This window comes from Perognathus longimembris, chromosome 15 (assembly GCF_023159225.1).
Source record: "Perognathus longimembris pacificus isolate PPM17 chromosome 15, ASM2315922v1, whole genome shotgun sequence".
In the NCBI taxonomy this organism is placed as follows: Eukaryota; Metazoa; Chordata; class Mammalia; order Rodentia; family Heteromyidae; genus Perognathus; species Perognathus longimembris.
In genome coordinates this window covers 46,388,405-46,403,271 of record NC_063175.1, presented here as the reverse complement: position 1 = coordinate 46,403,271, position 14,867 = coordinate 46,388,405, and the positions used below count along the sequence as shown (strand labels likewise).

General features: G+C 33.3%; 1 protein-coding gene across 5 annotated transcripts in view; it reads right to left on the bottom strand.

Moving 5' to 3' along the window:
• Window positions 1-14,867, bottom strand: part of Wdr7 (WD repeat domain 7) — a 252,259-nt gene that overhangs the window by 114,407 nt on the left and 122,985 nt on the right. For all 5 annotated transcript variants that reach the window (XM_048363808.1, XM_048363805.1, XM_048363804.1 and 2 more), the window contains one exon: window positions 3,240-3,461. In XM_048363808.1, coding sequence (XP_048219765.1) covers window positions 3,240-3,461 — 222 coding nt within the window. The remainder of the gene's footprint in view (window positions 1-3,239; window positions 3,462-14,867) is intronic.

The following is a 14,867-nucleotide window of genomic DNA, read 5'->3' as shown; positions in this document are numbered from 1 at the left end:
TCAATATTATTTCTATATGCAAACTGTAAGTCCCCAAAAAGAACTATCTAGATCTAAATAAAAGTATAAAATATATTACAAAACAAAGCAAGATTTGAATTATATGCATCAGAGTTACTCTTTTTTCCCATTAATATAGATAACAAGGGCTTGACTCCCTTGTACGTTTCCATAGAACAGCCTGTGAGGCAGGTTAAAACTCATTATTGGGCTGGGGACATGGCCTACTGGCAAGAGCGCTTGCCTCATATACTTGAAGCCCTGGGTTCGATTCCCCAGCACCACATATACAGAAAATGGCCAGAAGTGGCGCTGTGACTCAAGTGGCAGAGTGCTAGCCTTGAGCAAAGAGAAGCCAGGGACAGTGCTCAGGCCCTGAGTCCAAGGCCCAGGACTGGCAAAAATAAATAAATAAATAAATAAATAAATAATTTAAAAAAAAAACCCTCATTATCTATGCATCTAACTACATTGGCAATTAAAGTTCATCAAATATTGTATCTTAATGGCCTTATCTCAACACAAAGATAATAATTATTACCTCATTCAATAAGGTCCCAACAAGTAAATATTTAATGGCACCAATGTATTCATAATGCCACATAAACAAACATGGACATACATATAGTAGCTTTTGGGAGTTTAGCATTATAACATATTAATAAACATAACTGATTATAAATCACCAAGTAAAATATAGAAACATGTAGCATTTGGATGGTTCTATACAAGAGAACAAGACTTAAACTGATAAATTTAAATGTAATCAGGACACCTACCTTATTTTTTAAATTTCATCTGAGGCATTTATCTATTTATCTAATAGCTATTTGCTATTTAGGTTCATCTGGACCTCACTTTTGGAGTTATCTAGACTACCAAAATTTTGTTCATATACTTTAAAGTGGATAATGGTCACTAAATACAGTAATGAATTAAAAAGAACAGTAATTTTCATTTTAAATATCAATATCCACAATGTCCTTAGAAGAGTTTAAAGATTTACATTTGTAATAAAAAAAATATATGACTATGGGGCTGGGATGTAGTTCAGTGGCAAAGTGCTTGCCTAGCAAGTGCAACGTCGTGTTCGATCCCCAGCACCAAAAAAGAAAAGACCAAAAAAGAAAAAAAAAAATGCAGTTACAAAAACCCAACCAAAAAAAAAAAAAAAAGATATGACTATCAACATTAAAATGTGGAATAGATTAGATGGAGACATAGAATGCAAAGAAGTTTGAAAACCTCCAGAATTTTTTTTTTTTTTTTTTTTTTTTTTGGCCAGTCCTGGGGCTTGGACTCAGGGCCTGAGCACTGTCCCTGGCTTCCTTTTGCTCAAGGCTAGCACTCTGCCACTTGAGCCACAGCGCCACTTCTGGCCGTTTTCTGTATATGTGGTGCTGGGGAATCGAACCCAGGGCCTCATGTATACGAGGCAAGCTCTCTTGCCACTAGGCCATATCCCCAGCCCCCTCCAGAATTTTTTTAAAAAATCACAAAAATGTTTCCACTATTCTAAATGTACATCTAGGTAAGAAACCATGTAGGAGAGTTTTGAGGTTGTCTGGACACTGATAGGTAAGCCTCATTAAGAGTTCTTTGTAGACAAGGGAAGATTTGTTTGAGCAGGGTTTTATAAGTAGAGAATCTGACGAATTTATGAAATGGTTAGCAGGATAGAAGTGAGAGTTGGAGACCAGTAGTCTGGAATCCTCTAAAGGAGAGGGAAAGAGTCTGGACAGGAAAGAAGTTTTCAGATCTCAAGAGGCTTGAGTTGAGGTTTAGGTTTTACCACTTATTAGCTGAACCATTTTTAGAATGTCTAAGGTCTATTTTAAAGATCTAATAAGAGGATAGAAAAGTACAAATTACAAAGTCATAGCACATGTTTAGTCTTCATGCCCTCTTCAACTAGGAGACAGTGAGCAGTCAAAACCATGAGCTCTGCAACCAACCAACTAGGTGGGACACAAAAACTACTACTTGCTAGAGGGAGCAAGCCAAAGTAACAAGTTTGGGTCAGATAACCAGTTTGTAGGGATATCATGATGATAGAACTTATATAAAGAGTTTAAAAATAAAGCTCAAAATAGTTGCTTTATTATTTATGGTGGTACTGTTAATTATTATTCTCTTATTCATAATGTTACATAGAAATCAAGAGATAGTCATGGATAGATATTTGCTAAATTAAGCATCTTAAAGAAAAAAATACAAAAGCAGCAATTAGTCTACTGAATATTTTCATAGCAAAAGTCACTATCTGGGCTACTGGCTTTTACAAAAAGTATGAGACAATGGTGAAGTGAAGCTCCCTGTGGTAACTATTGGATAACATGAACCTTTTCTGCTTGTGGAAAGGGTGACACACAGCATTTTGTACTACAAAGAATCATCTGTGGTACAGTCAGCAAGACTGCTTGGTCCCTAAAGATGATGAAATTCATTAGAAATGAGTTTTCAACAAAGTAGGAAGACTCTAAGGAATGCTAGTGCTCAGGTAGCTCAAAGCCTCATTCTCAAACACCCTAACCTATTGTCCACATAACAAGCATAGATCTGAAGACAGCTGTGTGGTGCAAAACCTTTGAATTCACACTGTAACAGTTTAGAGGTCATTTAAAAATTGTAAGTGGAATTTTTAAGCTGCAAAGATAATTAATAATTCATCACTCTTTACCTAAGCTGTTTTCTTTGATATTTCCTGTCTATGACTTTAGAAATCACATTCAGGACAAGTTACATAGTTCTTCAGAAATTACTTAAGAAAGTTTTAACTTGGGCCAGGGATATAGCCTAGTGGCAAGAGTGCCTGCCTCAGATACACGAGGCCCTAGGTTCGATTCCCCAGCACCACATATACAGAAAACGGCCAGAAGCGGCGCTGTGGCTCAAGTGGCGGAGTGCTAGCCTTGAGCGGAAGAAGCCAGGGACAGTGCTCAGGCCCTGAGTCCAAGGCCCAGGACTGGCCAAAAAAAAAAGAAAGTTTTAACTTGAATCAAGTTTTCACAAATTTTGGCAAGCATAATGACAACGAACGAAAAACCCAAACCAAAAATCAACCTAGCTACAAATTTTTGGTAACTAAAGCCCAAAAGCAACATTCCAATGAGACTGTATTGCTTTACAACTTCACTCATGCATTGTAGATGAGCCCAAACTTAGGCTGTACTTAATATTCTGCTGGCAAATAACATGCTGAAAAACAACAGGTTCTCATGAGTAACTTGAAAACTTACAAGTATGCCTGGCCAGGGAGTAGTTGGATCCTCCACTAGTCAACCCAAATCCTTCCGGAATCTGACTAGAGCTCCGAGGTCTAGTCAGCAGTTTGGGAGGCTCAATTTCAGCACCAAATTCAGCTCCTATAACGCCTAGTAAAACAATCGCAGTGGCTTGTTTCCGTCTTTCCTCATAAGATGTAGAAATTTTCTTCATTTGTGGGACACTTGATAAACAACCTAAAGACCAAAACATGGGGATATAAATTAAAAGTGTTTTCAACAAAGTACACCAGAACAACTGGACAGATGCAAAAAGACATAGCTGAGTCTAAGCAATGGAAATGATAACTAGCACACAAAAAGGTTGGTGGTTGCTGTTGTTATAGTTTTTTGGGTTTTTTCTGGACATCATACAAATTCTCAAATGAGCCCACAAAGCATAGATTTATCCTTAAAAATGTAATTTTAATACAATTTTAGTTATTACCCATGTTCCTAGTTTGTGAAATTTCGTGTAGTATATTTCTGATTACACATATGCTGCTTAATGATGCTCCTTCAATGTCACAAAATCATTACAAAAGTCATATTTCATCAATTACATTTTTTAAAAACAATCCTCAAATATTTAATACTAACAAATATTTTTCAATCTGATACCATAGTGTACATTTTCCCACTTCACAGAATTTTTCTAGCTTTTTAAAGACAGAGAAAATGTTTATGAAAATATTAGCAGGTATTTGATCAAGATGCATTATATTTATATGCTGATAAATGGAATTGTAACTTCTTTGTACAACTACTTAATTTTTAAAAAGAGTATTAAAGGATTTATGCTATTATAGATTCAAAGTAAAACAGAGTGTAAGTATGATCTGTGATAGTTAAGGTAACTAAAGTGAAACAAACAAACAAACACAAAAACCATGCAAAAGCTTAACCATACCAAGAAAAAAAAAAACAATGATCAGGGCTTCTGTGTTTGAAATCACCTTAATTTTAGACAAAGTAATATTTAACAGTTTGATAGTCTATATGGCAGTATGTGCATTTACAACCAACTTTATTTATGTGCAAGAGCAGACACAAACAATAAGAACACAATGCCACTGCAGCCAGATTCCCGGTATTATAGTGTATTATAGTCCTACATATTTTACTCTTTAAGTAGTATATTCTGGAAACAGGAAGCAAACCAGCTCCCCTCCCCCATGTCTCAGCAAGAGCATGCTCCATAACAATAGTTCAAAGGAAAGCTCTATTCTGCAGTTGCACTGATTGTTCTGTCAGCTGACCTCTGCAGAAGGGAATTGCTAACCGCTGCCTTGCTCCTTAGCTGACAAATGAATGATCGCAACTCCATCTATTTTCACTATGGCTGCCTCTAGCCCAGGTGCTCAGACAGAGAGCCCGGTGTGACATCTTAGATCAAGATGAATTGGCACAAACTCCTGATCCAAGATTGTTTTATACCATTTAATTTAGTTTCTTCCCTTGCTTGGATGAGCACAGCTCTGGTTATGGATTTCTATTCTAATGTACTGAAGCAGGCCCTGAAAGAAGCCAATGAAGCAGCTGCTGGAGCAAGGGACTGCAGGGATACTGATCAATAGGCAAGGCATTGACCCCAGCCGTTCAGCCTCTGCAACGGCCACTGCAGGGGGAGGGGGCCCACAAGCACACATGGGCTGCTTCCAGTAGGAAATTAAACAACGGGGGCACTCGGAGAGCTCCGCCTCTATTCCTGATTCCCCACTTTCTCTCAGTTCCTTTTGTTTAATTACTTCAATCTTGTCTTAACTCCAGCTCCTCGGGAAGAAATGAAGACTTAGGGGAGTTTTAATAATGTACTTTCAAACAGCCATTTGTACATTTTATCCCTAACCTAATAGAAAGAATTGTTAACAGGTGCCCTCTGCTAATTGGCCAAAATATGAAATCTTAATTAGCTGTCAGGAATATCACTTGGTGTGATTTAAAGTTTGGCACGTGTCTAGGCTCATAATAACACTGTCCACTTGGCTGATGCTGATATTCTACGGTATGGAATTTTTGTCATCACTCAGATGTGAAAAGATGATTGGTCTTTGTTAATGAGGATAGAGGCAAAAAAGGACAAGGACGCCCCCTAAAAGAGACACTTATTCATAATTCTATAAGGTCCAGATGCATATTCTTTTTACTATTCTAAAATTATAAACAATTTCTCGTTCTTTTATTGTTCAAATTTGGAAGCATCTTTACATTATTAGTTTGGCCTGAGTTTTCTGTTGAACAACAGCAGGAATATTGTAATTAGCTGCAATGTTTTCCTACAAATAAACTGACACTCAAATGGGAGATGTTGAAATATTAAAAGTAAAACAATTCTCGAAAAGTAAACCTTCCCACAGTTTTCATTTGTCTCAGGAAAATTTGGTATTTTTTCACAGAGCCATAGCTCCATTTAATCATGCTAAAGGGTGACATGGAGATCCATTTTCTTGACAGGACGGTTGATCACCCTATCACAGTAAGAAAATTAATACCTTCAACTAGCTCTATGTGGAAAACATCAGCTACGTGCAATGGGAAAGGGACACAAATGTTCTTTCTGTACTTTAGGTTGCAGACAGGATACATTCTGTGTGGAAATGATATGTTTCCTCATTACCGGGTTACTTTTAGCAAAATATGAGGCTTTGATTTTATTAAAGCAACCATTTAATTCATACAGTGTTCCTCAAAAGTACATAATTGTCTCTAGATTTAGCATAATTGACTCCAGCTTTACACAAACAGGAGTAAACACTTTACTTACAGCTTAACTAGAGCACAGGTAAAATATCTGAGAAATTTAAGCTATTTAAAGGGCTATGAGATATTGATTACTTCATTTAAAAAGCAGTCAGAGAGTGCAACCAAGAGGTCAAGATAAATTTAACAGTTTGAAGCACTTTACTAAATAACTCTAAAGATCATGTTAATTGGCTTTGTGCAGTTCTAGGGTAAAATTAATTTTATCCTAGCTTACAATAAAAGGATTAAAAGACATATTAAGTTCCTCAGCTTTAACTGGAACAGGAATCAATGGATTTGAATTAAGGCTAAAGGAGGTTTTATGAGAGATGGACTACCAGCAGATACTTTATATCTGCAATTAACCATATATTGACAGATTGCTGTTATTGTATTAAGTATTAAAACCTTAGATAAGTACATGCCAACAATTTATTACTCTGAGAAATACTTCAAGAGCTGTTAAATCTGTTTTCAAAATTTTGCTTATTTGTTTAAGGACTGAGTATCAGAATGCTTTTTAAAAGCAGTTTACTTACATACAGGTATCTAGTAAAAATAATGTGGTTGAATTCAATCACAAGTCCCCTTAAGATTATAACTATTCTTAAAACATTTCTCACATTAAGAAATTAGTGATAATTCTAGTGATAATCAAAACTTATTTCTGGCACATGATAGAGCCCAAGCAACAGTCATACTGGCAACAATGTTTTATGATCTTCACATGAATTTTCAGTGTACACCTTAAAACATCATTTTGAAAACTGAGAAATAGTTATCTGTCCATAATAAATAAAATATTAAGTTTTTTTTAGTATTTTCCAATTATATGTATAAGAGATAAATTGTTGTTAGTATAGGAAAGTGCCAACTGTTTGCATTTAATTAAAATATATAGCATTACATATTAAAAATAACCATGACATTTGATCAAAAATAGAAAAACAATGACCTTTCTTAAAAAAAAAAATCAAAGAAGACCAGTAAGTTGTCAGGTTTCAGCCTCATGTTAGAAAACGAAAGGACAGCAGGTAGAGATTATTTTAAATAATTAAGGCAAAAGTAATTTCCATTATAGATCTTTACAAGCTCCTTTTATTTGTAACAAACTGTACTTGTTAATACTAGGTTTTGATTAGTTACTTAGAAATGAATGTATATACAGAAAAGTGAACCTTGTCCAAATTGGCAACCTAAAGGACAAGAATTAGAAAACATGTTTAGTTACATGGAAACAGCACACAATTAGAATGGTCACTACATATCATTGAAGCGCTATAAATGTTAACCCATAAAACTAGAACATATTTCTATTTTCAGAGCAGTAAAATAATTTTCTGAAAATTTCATTTTTTATCTATCATTATTTTCCCAACCCCAAAGTTATTTTAAATGTGATATTAACAAATATTGGCCATAAAAAGCATGTATGAAACTGTATAGTAAGTAAAGGTGAATTTAAAATAATACCTGATGGTGAAATTGGTCTAATCAAGACACTTCAAACTAGATTTTTAAAAGTTGAATTCAAATGGTCTTGTATATATACCTTAATCAAAATAACTTTTATTCTGGCTACTTCTAAATCAATATACCTGGTTACTTAATGGACTTTTAATTTATTTTTACATGTCTTTATTCATCTTTATATGTGCTAATCAAGTGTTAACTCTTAATATAAATATACATACATATATAATTATACCCACACTGGTAAGTATACAATAGTCTTAGTCATATAATTAAATTCCTTTCCTAATCTAAGTGCTTTTTATAAGAGTATTGCATGCTATTTTTATTTGTTGACCTAGCTTATAGCTTTATAATTTTTACATGGCAAATAAATTTTGGAAGAAATGTATAACTGCAGATGGTTATATATGGGCTTTTACTTGTGCATGTAGGTAAAACAATGCAGTTGCTTTTCATTTTCTTTTCTACTTCCTATGGAAAAAAGATGAACCTACTAAAATTATTACAGTGCAATTCAATATTTATTTTCCTATTATTACCAATGCAGGTGTGTGTAGAATGTTGATAATGTGGGAGTTTCCTTCCTAGCATTAAGAATATTTTAGTTGTTCATGTCCTTAATGTGACACATCTGCCAGTGTTTTCCTCATGTCTATTGACTGAGCAGATGGAATTTGCTCCCCAAATGTAGGAGGCTTTTACAGTTGCCTTGGCTAAGGGCACTGTTCAGACTCACTTGAAAACCAGAGAACAAGCATGCTATTAATTTGTATGCATGCACGATAGCCCCCTGCTGGAACACACTGGGTTGTGCAAATGCATACTTCTTTCTGCTACTGCTACTGCTGATTAAGCCATTTTGAAATAATATCTCTGCATAAGTGTGTATTGTGTATGAGCGCACATTTGATAAAATGTGTCAAATCATTTCCTACTAAGTCGGCTCAAAGCAAAACAGCTGACCAGTTTAAAATTATTATTAATAAAATTTAATATCATTACCTTGGAATGTTATTTTGACAACTAGAAACGTTAACCGTTGAAGACAAAGTACATTCTTCAAGTTCTTAACAGAAATAGTCTTATTCTTCAGAGAAACTATTCTGTTCTTGGTTTTCCCATGACATGCATCATCTTAATTTTCCTGTTATTCTCTATCAAAACATCAAATAGTGTATTGCTTTTCTATACCTCTAACTTTAGTGTAAACATTCTCAGTTTAGGAGAAAATTGAGGATTAAAAAAAAAATCCCACATATCTAAGACATTCAGATAATGAGGAACCACGTAGGTAATGATTTCCAAAAATGTTCAATTTTGGTTCAATTTATCTTTCAAAGGTGAGTATGAGGCAAATAGCAAAAAGAACTGTACAGATTATAACCTTGATAGGAGTATTATTAGCTTTCTCTTGAAGAAAGAAAAATTTCTGGAAGCCAATGGTACAAGTTGCTTGTATAAATCTACACACACACACACACACACACACACACACACACATATCTGAAAACCTAGTGAGTCTGTCTCAAAAGTTATTGCTAAAAAAAAAACAACCAAAAAACAGCCTGCAATGAGGCTGACTTATAAAGATAATGGCAAGACATCGGTCTGTAGAAGATCCAGCAGGATATATAAAACATTTTGTGAGTTTTAGAATGTATTCTGTGCAGATTTTTACCTAGGCATAACTGCACAGTGAGAAACAAAATTGATACACCTGAGGTCATTCTTACTCATAAAATAACGAATCATTTACTGGATTCACTTAAAAACATTTTCACCTGGGCAATTATCTCTATCCATTTAGTGATATAAGCTGAGATCAAAGGGGTTAGATCGTGTACCACCCCTGAGGAGGAATACATATGGAAATTCATAGTATTCAAGTTTTGGGAGTTACTATGCATTTGGTTCCAATAATGAAACAATGACATGACTAAATACAACCAATTTTAAAGGTATTAAAGTTTTCTTTAGAGTGAATTAAATTTTCTAAGAGATTTCTTGCTTTTATTTTTCTAAGCAAATTACATTATAATGCTATTTCTGGTTTTACAAAACCATGACCTTTGTACATCACCTTTATAATAACACTAAAAATTTTAAAATATTTGATAATCCTGAAGCAAATGTTTATGGTACACAAATAACAGATGCATTGAAACAGAAATAGCAGATATCTGAAGTTTTACTCTTGTTTTAGTCAGAATCTTGTGGGTTATCAAAACTTGATAAAAGTTATTACCCAGTATAATTTCTAAGAATTGTAAAAGTAAATTTTAATGAGAATTCAAGTATTGAGAATTTTTCTCAAGAGGTAAATTGCTAGTGTAGCGCACAAGACACTGAGTTCAATTTCTAGAACTGCAAAAACAAAACAAAAGGAAACAATCAACCAATAAAGGAAAATGAAGAAACAAATTTAAAGAAGAAATACAAAGATTAAAGACAGCTTTCAATTTTAACTAACTAGTTATATAAATAATCAAGAATGTACATCTTTGGGTTTACAAGAAATGTTAAGAAAGCAAAGTAATCTAAACACTCATATTTAAAAGATACAGCCAATGATAAAGTAAACCATAGCCTCAAACCATTAAGTATATGCTCATTATTAAGACACAATCTAAACAATAGTGTTGTCTGGTTCTAGTAAGGAAATGTGCATGTTGGAAAGTGCCTAATTCTCATTTTCCCAAAGATTTCTAAGTAGTTCAGAGAGCTTCAAGAAATTGCAAGTTTGGAGTGTTATTAGTCTGCAATTGAGAATTTTGATTTCTGATCTTTCATATGTTTGGATTTTCATCATTTTTAAATGACAGGTAGATATGTGATTAGGTGTTTATGAGGTTACTGAAGATGATTTCAAATTACTTTATGACAGCTATAATAAGACTATCAAATTAACTGTAATTGTAACTTGGCAAATTTTCACTGACTTTTTGTTCATAAATATGGTTTGCTTTACTACAAGCCTTCTCAAATAAGCACATAAAAATTAAGGTCCCTTAATATTTCCTTTCAAGTAATTATTCTATATGATTTCCTAACCAGTTCCTAGTAGTTACTTTGGATCTTGCACCCATTAAACCAAAATGGCCTCTGTGCCTTGTTTTTTTTTTTTTGTTGTTGTTGTTGTTGTTTTCCAGCTCTTCCAACGTATCACCCTGCAAGCTATGTGGGGCTGGCTAACTCATTGATTTGTGAGGATTACTACTACCATTGCTGCTACTACAACTACCATTCCTGAAATGAATACTAATAGAAAAAGTTTAATGTTTTAATCTACACGTGGAGTTTTTGAAAATGTGCTATTTTTTTTTTTTTTTTTTTTTTTTTTGGCCAGTCCTGGGCCTTGGACTCAGGGCCTGAGCACTGTCCCTGGCTTCTTCCCGCTCAAGGCTAGCACTCTGCCACTTGAGCCACAGCGCCACTTCTGGCCGTTTTCTGTATATGTGGTGCTGGGGAATCGAACCTAGGGACTCGTGTATCCGAGGCAGGCACTCTTGCCACTAAGCTATATCCCCAGCCCCCAAAATGTGCTATTTTTAAATGGCTAATTTTAAAACAAATTATGTCTGCTACAAGGGAAAGCAGAATTCCCTCTGATGTTCAAATCTTCAGTTGTGAAGAGTTGTGAAGAGAAAGCTTTCTGATCTTACCTTTAATAATTTCTAAGACAAAATTTCCAAATTGAGAAAACACACTGATGATAGATAAAGACAAATATCAAAGATGGTTTTATTTATTTATTTTTGTTTACTTAGCTGGGAGGAGACTTTGTGGAAGAGCAAACAGAAATAAAGATTAAGAGAAGATAAAAGAATTATTAACACCAGTGCAAAACTACTAGTCTCAGTATTATAAATTGCTACACAAGGATTCAACACAGATTGCTTTCATTAATGAAATAATCAGATGAGTAAGATTTTCCTTACATAACCTGCTTTTTCTTACTAACAAGAAGAATAAATGAACAATTTCTCTAATACTTTATCCACTGTGTGAAACTAATGTATTTGACTTTTATAAAATAACAAACAGTATTTACTTATGGAAAAATATCCTTTCAAATATGTTAAGAAGAAAAGGTTCCTCATTTAAAGGTACCAACAGATAATACTGAAGTTTGTTTTTTAAATAATTGAAGAAAACAAACAACAACCACCATAAAAACCATCAGCTCCCTAAAAACTCCATCTGCTAAGTTATAGTGTGCAACCTACCTACTAATGTATTTGTGGTAATGACATAAATTATAGGCCTATTACAATCACTTCCCAATTCTTTTACACAAACAGGAATACCAACCACTAAGACATTAAAAGGATAAGAACAAGTTAAAAAAAAAGAATTATAAAACATCTTGTAGGTCCAAGAAAAGACTATTTAGGGAAAATTTTAGAGGAAAAGTAGAGGTCAAGGAGCTGTTTTAACCAAACCAATACCCATATTCTATAGACAAAGAAAGGTAAGTGGGGTAAGTATGTGACAAGGTGAAGGGCACAAGAGAGTAAGCACTCGTGGCAACATCATCTAGATTGACTTTCAGTATCTTCACAGGCCTCTCAGTCAGGTTCGTTACATAGAAACTTGTTAATACTGGGCAAAAGCTCCAAGATGAATGACTATTAGATCTTTTTAATGCTGCAAATTTTAAATGTTTCTTAAAATAATGAGCAAATAAGATTTACAATTAGAAAAAGATGGACGAAAATATGCTATCAAACATATGAAGTAGCTATATCATATTGCTTCTATATGGAAATTTATATGGAACATTGAAACATGCTAAAAATATGAAGTACTGAGTAAAAAAATTATTATCCACAACCAAAAGAATAATTTTAATACAACGATAAAATCAGCATGCCGTCTAGAAAATCATGAACATCCAACAACATCTATGGAAAAAAGTTTCTTCAAATACAGTATGTAGTAAAAACACTAATTCAAATAAAAATTTAAATCTTACTTCTACATAAATCTTCTAGTAAATTATATAAATCATAAGTGTGCATGTACACATATTTTCCAAAGTTATATATTGACTTCCAAATATTGGAAATAAATGTATAATTATTTTAAAAACTCATATGGCAATATAAAAGAATAGCTAAGGGTTAAGACAATCATTTTCTACTGCATACTAGTGCTATTCTAAGCCGATAGTGTGTTTAAATCCACACCAATGAAATCAATACAGCACTGTTCTATTCAAGGTGAGACCAAATAAACCTGTCTGAAGCTTTGAGAAATAGGCTTTGCAGTATACTTTGAGTGCTAAATGCCTTTCAGTCCAGAGATCTGTCATTAAATAATCATTAGCCATCATTCACTCCTCCTAAAAAGCTTAACATCTAAACTTGTTCGGCATGCACTAAAGCATTAGTATAGACTACCAAGTAAGTGCTCATTAGCACTTAGAGATGTTTTGGTCACTGTTTAGCTCTGTATCACTTATCAAAAGTAGTCCCCAAATATTATTACAAATTTGTCACTGGATTAGAGTAAAATGGATATGTAAAGGATTAGTAAAGAGAGCTTCGAAATAATGATCAATCTGATTCAGATAACACAAGACAACTTCACAGAGCAACCATCAACTGCTTCCTGGATCTTTTATCCAAATAAATCCTAACATCTTTCCTACTTTTCTATTTGGCATCAAATAGAACACAAATAAGATTAGGTTAATCATGATAGAAAATTCACTGGAAGATAATCTTGGCTTTGATCTGGAGTGCACTTTAAAATGATGCTTCCTTTATCAATACAGTTCATACCTAAATTTCAATATATGTTCAACCTAGTGGCTAAATAGCTGCTACAATGCAACCCTACATTACTTTAGGTATTATAAAAGAAAAAGTTGTGAAATATTTATATTCTTTCTATTACCTGAAAGATTAAGTGATATCAGAGAATGCTCTTTATCTAATAATGTTATTGGACCATATGTGTAAATTTGATGGTCAAGGTAATTTTCTCTGTACTTAATTCTTATATGCTATTACACTAATATTCTCAGTTTCAAGCTAATATTAATGAAAATGTCATTTCTACACGACATTAATTTGTTCTTCATTTTTTAAAGCTCAAATAAAAATATATGGCCAGATACTTATGATCTCATCTACAATTTTACAACTGATCATTTTCAATTTATTTAAAATAGATTTCAACCTAAATGAGAGTCATGACATTTTATTTAAGTAGATGACATTTGATATCTTCCAAGTAGTATCTGGGTAACTAAATATGAATTTTAATGAGTTATTTTAGCTATCATATACTTTAAAATTCCAAGTATACATAGTATGAATATCAACTAATACTTAGAAATTTTCTAGCATTTTACTTTTTAGTACATTTGAACTCTGAGATCTTCATTTTTCTCTTAGTACAGAAACATGGTTTCAACTGCTAACCTGAAAAAGTATAATAGTACTTTGATGTCACAATACTGTCAATTAGTAAGATCTTGAGGCTCAATAAAATATTATAAAGCCAAATTTCATCACAAACAATTATAATGGCCTTAGTTACAATAGTAAGATTTTTAAATCTTGGCCAATATACTTTAGAGTAGAAAATGGCTATTCCTAGCCACTTGTTAATGATACATCAATAGATATACTGAATTGATCACATCATTAACTAAAAACAAAATATCATTCTAGTCATTATGAAAAGAAGAAACATCTTAGGAAAAGAAAACTGAAAATAATCTACATAAGAAAAAAGAACAATATGCAGTTAACAAGACAACAGGACTATACAGGGACCATTCAGACTTAGAAAAATATTGTGAACATAAACTGTCATTTTCTTAAAAGAGCCCTGAATCTCAAAAGTTTTGAAAATCTACTTTGACAGTAAGTAAAAAAATGCCAAGTTTTCTAATTATAACCTGCCTGGATACGAACTTTTGAAAAGTACATAACTGACAAAATGATCACAGCCGAATCTGATTTGACTGCTGCTCTCCAGGAGGAGGAAGTAATTTGTTCACACTGTGCTGACTTGGTCAGTAAAGCCTGCGATATGCCCATATCCCTTCACTTACTGTACCCAGAAGCTCTTGTTCTTAGAGAACCAATGTTTATACATATTTCCTATATGTTTAAAAACAATGTTGCTTCTGTATCATTACAATTGTCTTTAATTAATTTAAAATGAAATTAGCTTGTATCCTTCTGGTTCAGCTTCTTTTTGTTAAGGTGAAAATAAAACAGAATTTTTGTTTCCCTCCCTAACAATACAATCGTTTGTGTATAGTAAACACCTGTGTTATAAAAAAGAAACAAAATGTTGTTTTCAAATAATTCATGCCTTTAAAGATATGTTAGATTAACTGTTAATACAAAAACATGATCAATAAAA